The 15,876-nt window shown below is 44.4% G+C and overlaps 1 protein-coding gene across 3 annotated transcripts in view; it reads right to left on the bottom strand.

The window, feature by feature from the left end:
• Positions 1-15,876, bottom strand: part of WDR19 (WD repeat domain 19) — a 91,104-nt gene that overhangs the window by 12,129 nt on the left and 63,099 nt on the right. For all 3 annotated transcript variants that reach the window (XM_018049377.1, XM_018049376.1, XM_018049378.1), the window contains exons 29-36: positions 11,397-11,474; positions 9,287-9,383; positions 8,965-9,089; positions 5,835-5,916; positions 4,059-4,209; positions 2,372-2,495; positions 905-981; positions 439-563 (exon numbers count right to left, since the gene is read on the bottom strand). In XM_018049377.1, the coding sequence (XP_017904866.1) occupies positions 452-563; positions 905-981; positions 2,372-2,495; positions 4,059-4,209; positions 5,835-5,916; positions 8,965-9,089; positions 9,287-9,383; positions 11,397-11,474 (846 nt within the window). In that variant the 3' untranslated portion in view covers positions 439-451. The remainder of the gene's footprint in view (positions 1-438; positions 564-904; positions 982-2,371; positions 2,496-4,058; positions 4,210-5,834; positions 5,917-8,964; positions 9,090-9,286; positions 9,384-11,396; positions 11,475-15,876) is intronic.

The raw sequence follows: 15,876 nt of genomic DNA, 5'->3' as shown, positions 1-15,876 counted from the left end.
GCAGTGTGTGTGGCCACATGAATAGGTTCTTCCCAGTGGAGAGTGGAAGGGTTATGTGCTGCTTCTATGCAACAAAAATGAAACTTGGAAGGAAAAATGGGAATTTTTCAGGTCTCTGGAAACAAAAACTTTTACAATTACTCTCCTGAGTTACAAACTAAAACAATCTCCATTTTAACAGCTAGCTATAGTTTTAATGAACTGGTTAAAAAGAAACCCATGTGACTTGATAAAATACACTCCGGTTGGAATCCATGATGCTGTTCGGTCAAATAACCTTTGTCACCATGGAGATTGTACAACCTGTATTTTAGTTTGTTGTTCAAATCTGACAGGTTCCATGATGCACAAAAAGGAACCAACGGCAGAACACACTGTAAAGCTGTGTCTGCCCTGTGGATCCCGTGCCCTGAGGTGAGTGGATGACCTGGTACTTACTTGCACATGCCGCTCATTGCTCCACTTCTGTCCGCAGGTACTGGGTACAGTCAGAGGTTTTTTTCAGTTGATCCAAGTTTAATCTTTCCGAACACATAGGACATGTGCTTTCCGTGCTTAACATGCTGTTTGGGAGGGAAATTTGGGAGGGAAAGGCAGAGTAGATTAAATATATAATATTCCTTTACCTTTGCATTATTGTGACAAGAAAAACAACTGTTCCTTTCTATGTCTTAGTACATGTTCATCATGCAACTTAAGAATTAGGAACATTCAGTCTTATGCAGTAGTCCCTTTAAGGAAAATGTTCTCAGAAGTCATAGAAGATTCTCCCAAGAAGACAATTTGAGTCTTTAGAGATTTTTAGGAAATGAACAAATAAAGAGACCTCAGTAGAAACTGGCTGAATAAAAGGTCTATTTTTTGATAATAAGTCTGTATGACTAAGTGAAACGATACAACTTACACCTTGAATTCTGAGTACAGAGCTGGGAAGTCACAATGTGGACACACCGTCCAATCATCCTTCAACATATGTCGACCCTGGAAACAGTACATTGAAGAGTAAACCTCATCTTTGTTCAAATTTCCCCTGTTACTCAGTTACAATACATGGTTACAGTTAAAAGCCAAACCTCTAAATCATGATATAATAATAGGTGGGTAATTGATTAAGAAGAGATGACATCAAAAGGACCTAAAGCCAGATTTTATCAAATTTGTGTATAAAAGAATAATCTTCAGAATTGTGACATTACCTAAATTTGTTTTCATTTAAAATAAAGCTTATATTAGTCTAGTGATGAACAAACATTTTAATATTTTCTAATAATAGGTCTTAGTTTTAAATAGATGAGGACAACAGTGGAAACAGTGGCTGGCTTTATTTTTCTGGGCTCCAAAATCACTGCAGATGTTGACTGCAGCCATGAAATTAAAAAACGCTTACTCCTAGGAAGGAAAGTTATGACCAACCTAGACAGCATATTGAAAAGCAGAGACATTACTTTGTCAACAAAGGTCCATCTAGTCAGGGCTATAGTTTTTCCAGTGGTCATGTATGGATGTGAGAATTGGACTATAAAGAAAGCTGAGTGCCCAAGAATTGATGCTTTTGAACTGTGGTGTTGGAGAAGACTCTTGAGAGTCCCTTGGACTGCAAGGAGATCCAACCAGTCAATCCTAAAGGAGATCAGTCCTGGGTGTTCATTGGTAGGACTGATTTTGAAGCTGAAACTCCAATACTTTGGCCACCTAATGAGAAGAGCTGACTCATTTGAAAAGACCCTGATGCTGGCAGGGATTGGGGGCAGGAGGAGAAGGCGACGACAGAGGATGAGATGGCTGGATGGCATCGCTGACTCAATGGACATGGGTTTGGGTGGACTCCGGGAGTTGGTGATGGACAGGGAGGCCTGGCGTGCTGCAGTTCATGCAGTCACAAAGAGTTGGACATGACTGAGCGACTGAACTGAACTGAATAATAGGTCTTAATATTAAAGTTTATAATAAAAACCACCACTTAAGTGCTACAGCATGCCAGGTATTGAATTAAGACTTCATATTCATTCTCTGGTCAACCTGCAGTTCATCTCAATAGACGAGAGATTATGATGGAGGGACCTAGTGAGGTAAAAGGCAAAGCGCACCAGGTTATACAGCCAGTATGTGGCAGAAAGAGGATCTAAGCCCAGGACCATCTGATCTCCAACTCTGGGCTCTCCTCCTCTGCAGGGCCTCATACTTACTCAGGTTATTATATGCCTTGAATACAACTTTCAGCTTTGTTGATCATGCAATTATATGCTAAATGTTGCAGGAAATTTGAGAGGTAAGATTATTTCGGAAGCAAAGAATGTGTTAACACATCAAGTATTCAAGCGGGTTATAGATTATATATATGTAAAGAAAGGGAAATGATAAAGAAACTTACTGTTGCAATGCAATATGGGATGTTATTTTTACACCCAGGACAGAGGAGTTCACACTCTGGGAGGAGAAATTCGCAGAAGGGACATGGGGTTGTAGCCTCTTCTGTCTCGGATGTATCAGGTCTCCTGTGAGGAAGAGTCACATGAACGCACCTGTTTCTTCATAATCAGGTCCTGAGACTAGAGATACAAGCTAGAGACTATGGGCCCATGCGCCAGCCCGAGGAGGAGCAAGAGGAATGAGCGTGGCTCAGACCGTTGCATTCCACGGGCCGCCTCTGGTGGGGGTGGGTAGAGGCCACAGCACAGTATGTGCAGAAAGCATGCCTGGGTCTGGCTGTACCCTGTCTCCCAGATCACTGGAGCAGTGAGCCCGCTACTTCACTTTGTGTTCTGAAGTGGTAAAAGCTGTCTAGGGCTGTGCAACACAACTTTCCCTGCTGGCGGCTATGTTCGAATTGTGTGCACACCAATATGGTAGCTAGGAGCCACACAGAGCTCTGAGTGCGTGGAATGTGGGTAGTGTGAGAAACTTTTACATTTTATTCACTTTTCAACGTAAATAGCCCTATGTCCAGTGGCTACCACAGCAGACCTCACGGCTATAGAGCACTCGTGTGGGGCGAGATCCAGTGCCTCCCCAAACTGGCACCAGGCTGGTGTGGCATGAACCTGGGGGTCTATGCCTTAGCATTTTCTCCCCGCTTCATTTCCCACGCTGGCAGGCATGCTCGGTCCTGATGATTTGGCCTGACGCGCCTTAGGCTTATCGGGAGCGGTCCATGTAGCCCCATCCAGGTGAGAGTTGTGTGCCGTGAGCCCAGCTAGCAGTCAGCGGTACCTGGTTTCCCTTTGCCGCTACGGGCGCAGCCGTCACGCTTGGCTGACATGGGGGTTCTGGGTCAGCAGGCAAGTACACCCGAGTTCCCTGGCCAAAATGGGACTAACAGGCGCCCCAGATGTCATCACTGCGGCCCCAGAATTACCACGTGATTGCAACTACCTTCTTTTGTAAAGATGAGTGCTACGTTCCCTGAGTTTCCCTGTAGAGAGTCTGATCACTGTACTGCTTTCTGAAGCGGGGCTGTGACTTGTGTGCCTTTGGAGCTACACAGGCTTTGGAAATAAACTCTCTTGGCAATAGGCTGTGTAATTACCAAGTTGTTTACACTGAGAAGCATTCACTCTTTGTCCTTTCGTGGCTGACAGTGTTTGCTGTCTACCTAACAGCCATCCTGGCCAGCAGAGCTTTGTTTTTATTCAGAAATATGCATCGCAGCTAGAAGGAGCCACGCAGCAGAGGACTAGCCAGTAAGAGGTAAACACAATGTCTTTCCTAACTAACAAGGCAAAAACCTTCTCGTCTTTGGATTTCCCTACTTCTTTCTTGCTGCCTTGAACAGGGTACGTGATGTCAGACAACCACAGCTGTGCAGCTGTGAGGCGGGAACTTTTTTTGTCCTTGGTGATAAGCAGGACAGAGGTACCAGCCTGGGACTGCAACACCTTGTGTATGAGTCAAACAAATCCTGACTTATTCAGGTCGTCGCTGGGTTTCCTGCTCCTGATAGCTGAGTACAATCCTAATTGTTATCCCCAATCTGTGTTCTTATTCAGTCCACACATTAGTAGCTGTGTTCTGAAAAATATACTTGTGATCAGACAGTAGGAATGGTTGTCCCCACATACCTGACCATCGCCTCGATCTTCTTTTTGTATTTGGCGTCTATCTTGTTGCGGTACTCGGGCCTCATCAGCATGGCTGCAAAACTGAAGGCCGAGTTCTTCAGGCCGGCCCTGTGACACTCGATCACAGTGGACGTCAGGATGGGTACGATGTCTGCAAAGCAAATGGAGGAGCACTGGCATGATGCCAGGATCGCCTCTCTCAATCTGCCTTTCCTGGCAAAGAACCTGTGATGGACTGTTTGAGGAGGACAGGGCACAGCGGTGGAATCGGGTGTCTTTCCTCCGGTGATACTGTGTTTTGCTGATAACACGGGGCCCCACACTCCCTTGAGGTAACCTTTGGCATGTTTCCTTTCCTGCCTCGAAGATGAAAGTTCTGCATTTGACAGGACAGCTGATGAATGAGTGGGGAGATTAACAGTTTTATGCACTAACCTGAGTGCACTTGTTTCTTCAGGACAGATACCTAGAAGTCAATTTATTGGGTCAAATAGCATAACTTAAAAAAAACACACAGAAACTTGCGCCCACTCAGTGCAAACTGTCAAACTGCTTTCTGGACAGACAATGTTTGTTCCCACCAGCAATCAGGAGAGTGCCTGTCTAGCACACCCTTTGCCAGCCACATACAGTTATTTAGTCTTTTTCATGTAACAAAAATGAACTCATTTAAAGAACGGGGTGAATTGTGACCTGTGAGCTAAATCTGGCCCTCTGTTTTTGTATGGTCCATGGGCTTTTACATTTTTAAATGGTTGGAAAAAAATCAAAAGAATAGTAATTTGTGACGTGAAAGTTATAGGAAGTTCAGATTTTAGTATGCAAAAGAATGAAGTTCTGTTGGAACACAGCTGTCTCATTTACGTATGGTTCAGGCCAAAATGGCAGAGACTGGCCCACAAAGCCCCAAGCCTTCGATATCTGACGCTTTATAGAAAAAATTGATCCTGTCATAGAATGTGACAAAATCTAATCACTGAAAAATGTTATGACAACATGTCTTAGAATACTGGGACCTCTTTCAGAGGCAGGGACCTACAGTGGTTGAGAACACAGAGTAAGACTTGTTTGCTGACTGTATGATCGTGGGCACGTACCACCTCACTTCTTTAACCCAAGTTTGCTTATCTATAAAGTAGAGAAAATAGGACACGTGTGCAAACTGGAGCCTGGTAGCCTGAAAAAGACCTGCTTGAACCTGGAGCTTGGATTTTGGGAGAGTTCCCACCATTTCCAGGGCAGGGAATGAATGGTTCCCTGTGCCTGCCCTTGGTACAAACAATGGCGTTTATACTGAGCATCTGCTTTCTGGGAGCCAAGGCTGGGTACCTGCTCATCAGGGGGTACCTATGTGGCCAGCCCCCCATGCTCAGCCCTGGGCACTGAGTCACGTACACCCTGGTAGACACGCTACGTGTTGCCTGGAGGCTCTGAGTGTGTCCAGTGTGACAGCACAGGGGGCGCTTGGGTGCTGGCACCTGACCCCCAGGCCCTGCCCCTCACCTTTTCCCTTTCCTGGTTTTGCTTCGTATCCTTTCCTCATAATAAATCTGAACCTTAGCACTACTCTGTGCTGAGTTATATGAGTCCTCCTCGTGAATGATCAAACCTGGGGGTGTCTTGGGAATGCCGGTTACATCTCTTCATGGGGTGGCTGTGAGGATGAAATGACTCACTATGTGTAGAGAAGAGAGGCTGGCAGAGTTAGCGAGGCTAGATCTTAACCATGCTACACTCAGGCAGAAATGGGGACAACTGGCTCCTCTCAGGACTCACGTGATGGAAATTTGCTGATGTTGTTGGCCACCCGGATGAGCAAACGTGCTCCTTTCATATGATCTCCATTTTTCACGTGAATCTGAAATAAGTGACACATTAGACTCTTAAGAGACTTTTAACACTAACTCAGTATACTCCAATTAAAAATTTTTAAAAAACCCACTAATTCACCTTTTATTCTCCCAAATAAACAACTCAGTTGTGATCCTGAACAGGGCGGTCAGGAGATTCTTGCAGTCTTACTCTCATGTCACTCACTTGAGGTTTCTCCTTATTTCCCCTTCTGGCAGCTGCTGCCTGGCCTCACGGCCTTGCCAGCCTCACCCTGCTCTACACTCTGCTTTTTACTTTGCTCTAGATCACTCAACATCTTTTACTGGCCTTTGTTGGGGAGCTTGAGTAACAGTAACAACTTTACCAACTTGCTGTGAGACCTGAAATCTGAGTTAGTGAGGCAGGAGGAGAAGGGATGGGCTGTTTCGAGAAGAGGGTGCTACCTGTGAGAGGCAAAGGGGCAACGATGGCTGGAGAGCCTGAGGTTAGGTAAGCATGAGTGGGGTGTGTGATGCAAGGAGGTGGTCCTCTTAGGATGACACGAGGCTGGGGAGTTGGCAGGGCCAGACCACTATGTTGCTGCTGTTGTCCAGGTGAGAGGAGGCGGCCCTGAGAGGGTGGGGAGTGGGGATGGAGAGAAGCAGACAGACAGGGAGTCGGAAGTGGTGCTATTTGGTGAGAAGGCGAAGGGTGAGTACAGAGTAACTCCCAGCTGTAACATCCATCAGGTCTGAGCAGATGGATGATGGTGTAATTAACTGAGCATTGCAACATAATTAATAAATATTAACTGAACCTGAAGCCGCCTTCCACTGACTCCCTGGGCCTCAGACTGCCCAGATCAGCCATCCATGTGCAGAGGTCCCAGGCTGTCCTTCAGCCGGAGTTCCTGTCCCAGCTGTGGGAGGAAGCAGCCACCAACGCCAAGTCTCCCATTTCCCCTGAAACATGGATGGCTTTCTCCAACCCTTTGTGTCAAAGAGGCCTGTGACACTTTTATATCAGTGCTTACTTGATAAGGTCTAATAGTTTCCCTTTTGAATGCCAGATGCAGTTAAAAATCTTGAATATATCTGGTGTTGGGATAAAGGAGTATAGAGGAGGGGAAAAGTTACATGGGTGCTCTTCAGTGGTGGGGAGGACGTCTGGTCCGGGGGAAGTGATGGGCTCACTCTTAGAGCCAGAGGAAAAGAAGACTCAAGAGCCATCCCTGTGGCTTTTGGTGGGAGAAAGCCCTGTTCTGGAGGGCTTCTAACAGGAACCTGTAATTTTTGTTCCCATCTTCCACCAACTTGTTTCTGTCTCCCCCTCCATGCCCAAAGGCTCCATTTTGCTGGATTCTGTGCCTCAGTACATTGGTGCTGCCACTCATGTCTAAGCTTAGAAAGCCCTCCTTCCCCATTTCTAGTCCTTTCTGTACAAGAGCCCTCCTGTGGCTCAAGAGGAAAAGTACTCCTGGTGGCTGCACATTGGAATTCTCAGATTTCCCTTACAATAGGAACTGTAGACCTGTGGGGGTTTCCCTGGTGGCTCAGACACTAGGTAAAGAATCCACCTGTAATGCTGGAGACTGGAGTTCGATCCCTGGGTTGGGAAGATCCCCTGGAGAAGAGAATGGCAACGCACCTCAGTATTCTTGCCTGGAGAATTCCATGGCAGAGGAGCCTGGCGGGCTATGGTCCATGGGGTTGCAAAGAGTTGGACGTGACTGAAGCACAGCACAGAAGACGTGTGGGACCTAAACTGGCAGCCACTAGTCGCATGCAGCTACAGTACAAACTAAGATTATAACAATTCAAAATTTAGTTTATCAGCTGCATTACGTGTAATTCAGGTGCTCCATAGCCAGGCTAGTGGATATAGGACACATCTATCACTGCAGAAGTTCTATTAGGCAGTGCTGTTATAAGTCATAATTAGTATCTAAGTCATTCATAACATGACTGCTGTAACATAGGAAGCTTCCAAACTGAACACACTCTTGTGGACTGGCCTGAAAACCAACTTAGCATTAAAATGGGAAGATGTACTTTGACATAAATCAAAATTTGGACAAGTACGTAAGTTGGAGCCTACCTGTATTTTTACAAAGATATGTGTGCATATAAAATGTATATATACATACACATACGTTACATAAACTGTACATAGAAGTATTTCAGGTTTGCATATTCTGTTTTTACTAAAAATCACTCATTAAAAACAGACAACTAGACATAAATATATTCTTAATAAAAAAAAAAAAAAGGCTGCTTTTTAGTTATGTCCAACTCTTTTGCGACCCTATGGACCGTAGCCTGCCAGGCTCCTCTGTCCATGGGATTTTCCAGGCAAGAATACTGGAGTGGGTTGCCACTTCCTTCTCCAGGGTACGTTCCTGACCCTAGGATCGAAACCATGTCTCCTGCATTGGCAGGTGGGTTCTTTACCACTGAGCCACTTGGGAGGCGCCCCCAAAATGGTGCACACAAGTATTTTAGAAGCATGGAGGATATAGTGTACAACAGTGTTAACAGCTTATATCTGATGATGGATTTAAAGGGGGCAAATTATTTTTCATTATATTTTCTATATTCTCTAAATTTTCTCGGTATTATTTTATATTCAGATGAAAACTAAATAGTATTAAAGCACAGTGGAACTGTATAAAATTCATTACCCTACAATTAATAAACTAGGAAACTGGTTAAACAAAAATGTTTTTAGTAAATCTTTTTTTGGACAAAGTAACACATTTATCTGCTTCAAAAGCAAGACAATATAAAAAGATATTCTATATGGAGGGACCTGTTCTCCCTCTTCTCCCTTGACTGGGTTTAGTGCTATGCTGCGCCTCTGCCTCGATCCCTTTAGGAAACTACTTTTCCTAATTTTTAAAAAAAATGTATTTCTAATTTTACTTGGGATGAATATATGTATTTATTTTTCTCTGCCTTTTTGTACACAAAAGGCAGCATATTATATAGTTATCCTGTATCTTGCGTCTTCAGTTAACAATATAGAGATCTGGGAGATGGCTCCAACCCAGTGGAGGGGTGCCCAGCTTATGTCCCACGTCACCCAAAGGCCTCACCCTCACTAGTATGTAACTGTGCAGAATCATGAGGTTGGTGGCCATCTCAGAGGGAATCTTGATCTTCTGAGATTTAAGTTCTGCATACATGCTGAAGAGAACGTCATGTGCATTCCGATAGTTTCCTTGAAAAGAGGTGGTAAATGACATTACTGCAAAGGATGAAATCTGAGGACTTTCTGTGGACCACCATTTAACAGGTGGATTTTGTCAAATTGTCTTATTAAGTTATTAATAAAGAATGATTTACTTAATTCCATGTTTTCTGGAGCATGCTTCTACTACTTGTCTGGGGAGTAAACCATGGCTTTGGGGGACCCACCTGCAGATTGCTCTTCCCTGGCGATGATGACGGCGGTCCGGGCGGCTTCCCGATACTGCTTCAGGGCCATGTACAAGCGGAACAGGTACTTGGCATCCTGACATACAAGCCATTAGAGAAACATCACATTCTGCATTAGCTATGCGGGAAAATACCTAAAATCTTGCATTTTCATTTAGGATCACATTTACTTTCTAGTTAAGTAAAAGTGTCAGTCACTCAGTTGGGCCTGACTCTGCGACCCCATGGACTGCAGCCCACCAGACTCCTTTGTCCATGGGATTTTCCAGGCAAGAATACGGGAGTGGATTGCCATTCTCTTCTCCAGGGGATTTTCCTGACCCAGGGATTGAACCTGGGTCTCCTGCTCTGCAGGCAGATTCTTTACTGACTGAGCTACCAGGGAAGCCCTTCACTTTCCAGTGGCTGAGTGTTAAAATTGTTTTTTAAAAACCCAATAAAGAGGGCCTTTCCTGGCGGTCCAGTAGTTAAGACTCCATACTTCCACTGTGGGCGGGGGCGGCGCATGGGTTCCATCCCTGGTTGGGAACTGAAATTCTGCATGCCGCACAGTGTGGCCAAAAAAAAAAAAAAAAAAAAACCCCAAAATAATTTAGCTTGTGTTAAGAGGCCATTTTTTTTAAAAACAACCTTTTCTTTTTGTTTTTAAAGAGTCAACAAATAATTATTTATTATGTATTTATTCAGAGTTTAATATGTGCCAGGCAGTATTCTAAGTACTTGAGAAATAACAGCTCTATTAAATCTTCATACCCTCCCTGGGAGGAAGGTGTGATTATGTACTGAAACAAAGCACCTCTTCCAAGCCAGGATCTGAACCAGCGTCAGAGTCTGTGCTCCTAACCCTGGTCCATAGAGTTCTCTCGTGTGCTTCAGATGGAAAGGTATGCTGAGACAATGTACCAACGTCACAAAATTTCAAAAATTTTTACACCTATAAACATTTTTTGAGCCCATTTTCCACTCCTATTTTAACTCTAAACAATTTCACATACTTGATGCTGGTTTTCTGATTATTAGAAGAAGTGGATATAAGGTGAGGGATTTGGCAAATTTAACCTGTGCCCTTTGGCAGGTTCCCTGGGCCTCCCTGGGTCTCAGTGTCTTTATATCTATAAAACATAGGAAATGGACTCGGGGATCAGGATGGCCAATCCTCTCCAGGTACAACTTTCAGCACCTTGTATCCAAATCAGTTACAGTTGACCCCTGAACAATGATGGGGTTAGGGTGCTGACATCCACAGAGCTGAAAAATCAGCGTGTAGCTTACAGTCAGCCTTCTGTATCTGTAGTTCCTCCATATCCGGGACTTAACCGACTTGGGATCATGCAGTACCACAGTATTAACTGTTGAAAATAATCTATGTAAGTGGATACACAGTCCATACCCATATTGTTCAGGGGTCAACTGTACTCAAGTTCCTCACAAACAGACTGATTCCCTTAAACACCAAAGCAAAAGGGAAAAAAAAGGCTTTGGGGCGGCATTCTCGAAGGAGTCTGTCCTTATCAGGACTGAGAGAAGATCAACTTCTGCACAAAATCCAAGAAAGTCACCTATTTTGAAAACATATTCTTAATGATATCCACTTTATTTTTGGTGAGTTACTTTTATAGTAAATAGGATTTTTATTAATTTCCATAATTTTTGAAATATGAACCAAGTACACTGATTTTGGAGGATTAGTGCTAACTCATGATTTTAATAGTCATTTTTCAAAGTTCTAAGAATAAATAAAACTCTACCATGTTTGAGAAAAATGGTGGGTGGTGAGAACTGTTACCCAGGAGGGTGTGGCATCACAGGGAGTGATGCCAATTTCCAAGAGTGAATGCACACAATATCTAACACGCAGGATCTGTCTAGATGATCTCAGGCTGCATGCAGAGAGAAAAGTTCGTGCATCTATGATGCAAAAGCGTTAATAGATAAAAACAGTGGATGCACGTGTGCTCAGTAGCTTCAGCTGTGTCTGACTCTTTTACGACCCCATGGCTGTAGTCTTCCAGGCTCCAAAACAGGGCAGATAAAAGTAAAAGCACAACTAGGATACTTAAGAATCCCAGTGGAGAAAACACTTGAGTACCTTGGGCATGCCATCACTCTCTCCCATAAGATGGTCTATCAGTTGACTGGTCAGCAGTTCATCTTTGGCCTGACCAACCTGTTTAGGAAAAGAAAGAAACAGTAAGTTCAGCATCTTAAACCTAGGAAGGGAATGGAGAGGAAGGACAAAAAGTCGTCTGCTGAGGAGGCAGAATTTTAAAAGTGTAAAAAACACCTATAGTCAAGTGCCTGAACCATGATGTAAGCTCAGGGTCTCTGTTGTCATTCATTGGTGGGTGCATGCTAAGTCGCTTCAGTCGTGTCCAATTCTTTGCGACCCCACGGACTGCAGCCTGCCAGGCTTCTCTGTCCAGGGGATTCTCCAGGCAAGAATACTGGAGTGGGCTGCCATGCCCTCCTTCCAGGGATCTTCCCAACCCAGGGATTGAACCCGCGTCTCATGTCTACCTACATTAACAGGCAGGTTCTTTACCACTAGCACCACCTGGGAAGCCTGTCATTCATTTGTAAAGTCTCCATGAATAAAAATCCATCCTTAGAAGCTCTAGCTTTTCTAAGTTGCTGTATCAAAATACTGTAGTATTATTTTTACACACAGAATGTACTCCTTGGATGTTTCAATAAACACTTTCTCAGGATGAGTGATTATGACATGGAAAGGATGCCATCTTGAGCACAGGAACTGGGCCATTCACAACAACGCACCCCTAAACGCTCACCTCCAGCAGCTCCCTAAAGACACATGCTCGCTCGTGGTTACTCGTAATCTACAGTAGAAATCAAAGTATGGCCAAGGGATCCCAGAAGTGGGCAGGCAGCTGGAAGTGTGGGGCGGAGTTCTGGAGAGGACCTGGCCTGGAGATCCAGATTTCGGAGTCTGCTCCATAAAGCTCAGAGTTAAATCACTGCTAGGTTGGGTAGTGATGATCAAGAAAATTATCTACCAAATTGGAGAATAGAAATATATTAGTTTTAGTTAGTAGGAATAATTATTGACAAGATCTGGAGGCGTAAGAGTCTTGCATCTATAAAAAAAAGAGGTGAGCCAAGAGCCCAACTGGAGCTCAACCAAGGAGCAGGGAGTCCTGCCCTCCTGTCACAGCAGTGATGTGGTGAGAAAAGCGACTGGAAAAGGAAGGAAACTCATTAGGGACAGAGCAAAAAGAGGCCTAGCTCACCACAGCTCAGGGGAAGTGCAAGACGTTCAGAAGCTCTCTGTGCAGCAGAGGGAAACTGTGAGCACAGAAGGGGTCTTGGTGAACCTTCGTGAACCTGTGGTGGGGGGTGGGGGCACAGGCTCTAGGGCTGCCGAATTTCCACACGCTCCACTGCCCGTGGTCCTCACTGCAAGAAAGCTAAGCTTTGACCAGTGTGCCGTCTCTGCTCTGCCCACGGCTATAAGGAAGGATGGAAAGGCAGAGCTCATCAACTTCAAGGCTTTCGGGCATGGCTTTGGGTGAAGAAACCTGTACAAAGAAATGGTTAAAGCAAAGGGCTTTGGAGTCAGTCTGCCTGAGGTCAAAAGGTCACCTGTGAGATCCAGAGCAGGTCACTCTCAGGACCTCAAAGGAGATACATATAATACCTAACTCACAGAATTGTTGTAAGGATTAAATATGTTCATACACAAGTAAGCAAGTGCCAGACAGTGTTGCCAGAGAGAGCAAACAGCAGCAAAAAAATGTGATGCCTAGTTAAGCTTGAATTTCAGAGAGTTGAGCACATCCGAAACACTAGGATAAATGGAAAGGGGAGCCAGGAGAGAAGAGATGTAGCCACTCAGAATCAAAATTAAAAGAAGCATGGCGCCATAGTGCTGCGGATGCTCCCACTGAAGGGCGGGGGAGCCAGAGAAGGCGGCTGAGAAGGTCCATCTGAGGGGTAACTGGAGAGCCAAGCGAAGCAGTGTGCCAAGGGAGTAGAAAAGTTCAAGAAAGATACGGTGTAAGAGTATAAAATGCTACCATAGCATGGAGTAGGGTGCAGGCTGAGAAGAGACGTCGGTATTTAGCAAGAAAGAGATCAGTGGCGACCCTTCCGAGAAGGCTATGATTGGTGAAGGCGAAAAGGGACTGCAAAGAGGGAAGCAGGCCCCCAACAAAGCTAACGGATGCCGTACAGTCTCATCTTTCCCATCTGTATTGTGGGTCCACGCTGGTAATGACTCCTAACCTGGGGTCCATGACAGCTCCCCTCCACCAACACAGACACCTAGAAGGTATTTCAGAACCCTGAGGGGTCGAGGGTGTGGGTGGGCGAACTATGAACATTTTAAAGATGTTCTCAAAGGATTAAGGGCTGTGCCTTCTGGTTGAGAATCAGCAGATACAAACACACAGGTTGTGGGAAAATGCACGTCATGAGTAAAGGTGATTCTTTCTTCAGGGGAGGGTTCTCAAGGTGGAAAGGAGAAGAGGGATGGGAAGGAAACTAACATCACCTACACAGTACTTTCAGAACTGGGGCCAATATGTGTTCATTCCAGTGAATATTAATTGAGTGTCCACAATGTGCTAAACACCACAAACAGATGGGCCTTTCGCTTAGAGGGACTATTAATTTGAAGAGGGTTAACTGTAGCAGTGAGGTTCAAAGTATTCACAGGATTCCAAGGAGGCTTAATTTACATCCAGAGAACAGTTCAGGAGGCATGTAAAGTGGGTCCTGCCTGTTGGGTAGGAGGCAAGGTTGCAGGGAGGAGAGTGTCCCAGGTGTGGGTAACAGCAAGAGCACAGGAACAAAGGGATGGGAGCCCTCAACTACTCGGGGGAAAGTGGCCAGTTGGGCTGTAGCACAGAGCACCGACCTAGGACTGTGATCAGGCAGTCTGGTTGGGAAGAAGACTTGGGTTTTGGTCTTAGCTCAATTCCTCTGTCTTTAGGTTGGTTTTATCATCTTCTGGGACCTTGGTTTCCTTGTCAGTAAATGGAGATTAGGTTGGATCATTTCCAGGGATATCTAAGATTCTTTTAGGAGTCTTAGAGGAGGAAGAAAAGAGCCCTCAGCAGGAATCAAATAAGCAGGTCCCTTGATCTTAGGGTTCTCAGCCTCCAGGACTGAGTGAGAGATAAATGTCTGTTGTTTAAGCCACTTGGTCTGTGGTATTTTGTTACGGCAGCCTGAACTACGACTTGGGCCTGCTAACGTGATGATATAACAAGTACATGGCATTGGGACTTCCCTGGAGTCTTAACTCCAGGCTCTCAATACAGGGGGCCCAGGCTGGATTCCTGGTCAGAGAACTAGATCCCACACGCCACAACAAAGAGTTTGTGTGCCACAACTAAAAAAGATCCTGTGTGCTGCAACTAAAACCTGGTGCACCCAAATACATAAATAAGTTTGTTTTTTAAAAGAAGTCCATGGCATCATCTATGAAGCAGTGTTTCAAAAAAAAAAAATCAAATCTATATCTAATAAAATACCTAGATTAAATACCTAGTTAGTTGGAGGTGCAGGAGGTAGAGAAACAAATTACACCACAAGGATGCAATCAGCTAAATCTAAATGTCAGGAATTCCTCAGCACAAATAACCCATTTTCTTAACAAACAAGTGACAAGGGGGTAAAGAGAGAGGGGAGGGGGGAAAAAAGCAGAAGGGAGAAGAAGGGGGAAGAAAGAAGAGGAGGAAGAAAAGAGAAAAGGAGCCAGAAGGAGGGAGAAAGGGAGACGGGGGAAGAACAATCTTTTGATAGAAGAGATTTAAGGCCCATGTAAACTAACTGCAATGCAAGGACCTTGTTTGGATATGATGTGAAATAACCAACTGACAGGCACTCATGCAACATTGGGGAAATTTGAACTCTAGCTACATGTTTGAAAATATCAAGAGATTATTGTTGGAGAAATTTGAACTTTAATACATTGGTGCTGGGATGTAAAATGGTGTAGCTGCTTTGGGAAACAGCTGGCAGTTCCTCAAAATGTTAAATGTAGACTTAACGTATGGCCTAGCAATTCTACTATTAGGTATATTCCCAAGAGAAATGAAAACATGTGTCCACATAAAACCTTGTACACAAATGGTCACAGCAGCATTGTTCATAATAGACCCCAAGAGGAAGCAACCCAATGTGTAACCACTGGTGAATAAAGACAAGGTATACAGCATTCAGTGAGACATTATTCTGCCCTTAAGAGGGATAATATATCAATACGCGTTACAACAATGCTTCTATCTGATGAAAAGACTAGTATCCAGAATATATAATACAACTGTACAAACCAGTAAGAATGAGATGATACCATTAACAATTAGAAAAAAAGATCTGAATAGAACTTTTTAAGATAGGACATTCAAATAGTCAACAAACTTGAAAAAAATGCTCAATATGGTTATTCTTTAGAAAAGTGAAATTAAGACCATCATGAGATACCTCTACCTATCTATCAGCATAGTAGCAACAAAACAGATCAGTGCTGGTGAAGATGAGGAGCAACTACATTCTTTTACATCGTTGGTAGAGTGAAACTGGTACACCTAGTGTGAAAAAAGTGT

Source organism: Capra hircus, chromosome 6, assembly GCF_001704415.2.
Source record: "Capra hircus breed San Clemente chromosome 6, ASM170441v1, whole genome shotgun sequence".
Taxonomy (NCBI): domain Eukaryota; kingdom Metazoa; phylum Chordata; class Mammalia; order Artiodactyla; family Bovidae; genus Capra; species Capra hircus.
Note: the sequence above shows the minus strand (reverse complement) of the source record. Positions and strands in the feature narration are given on the sequence as shown.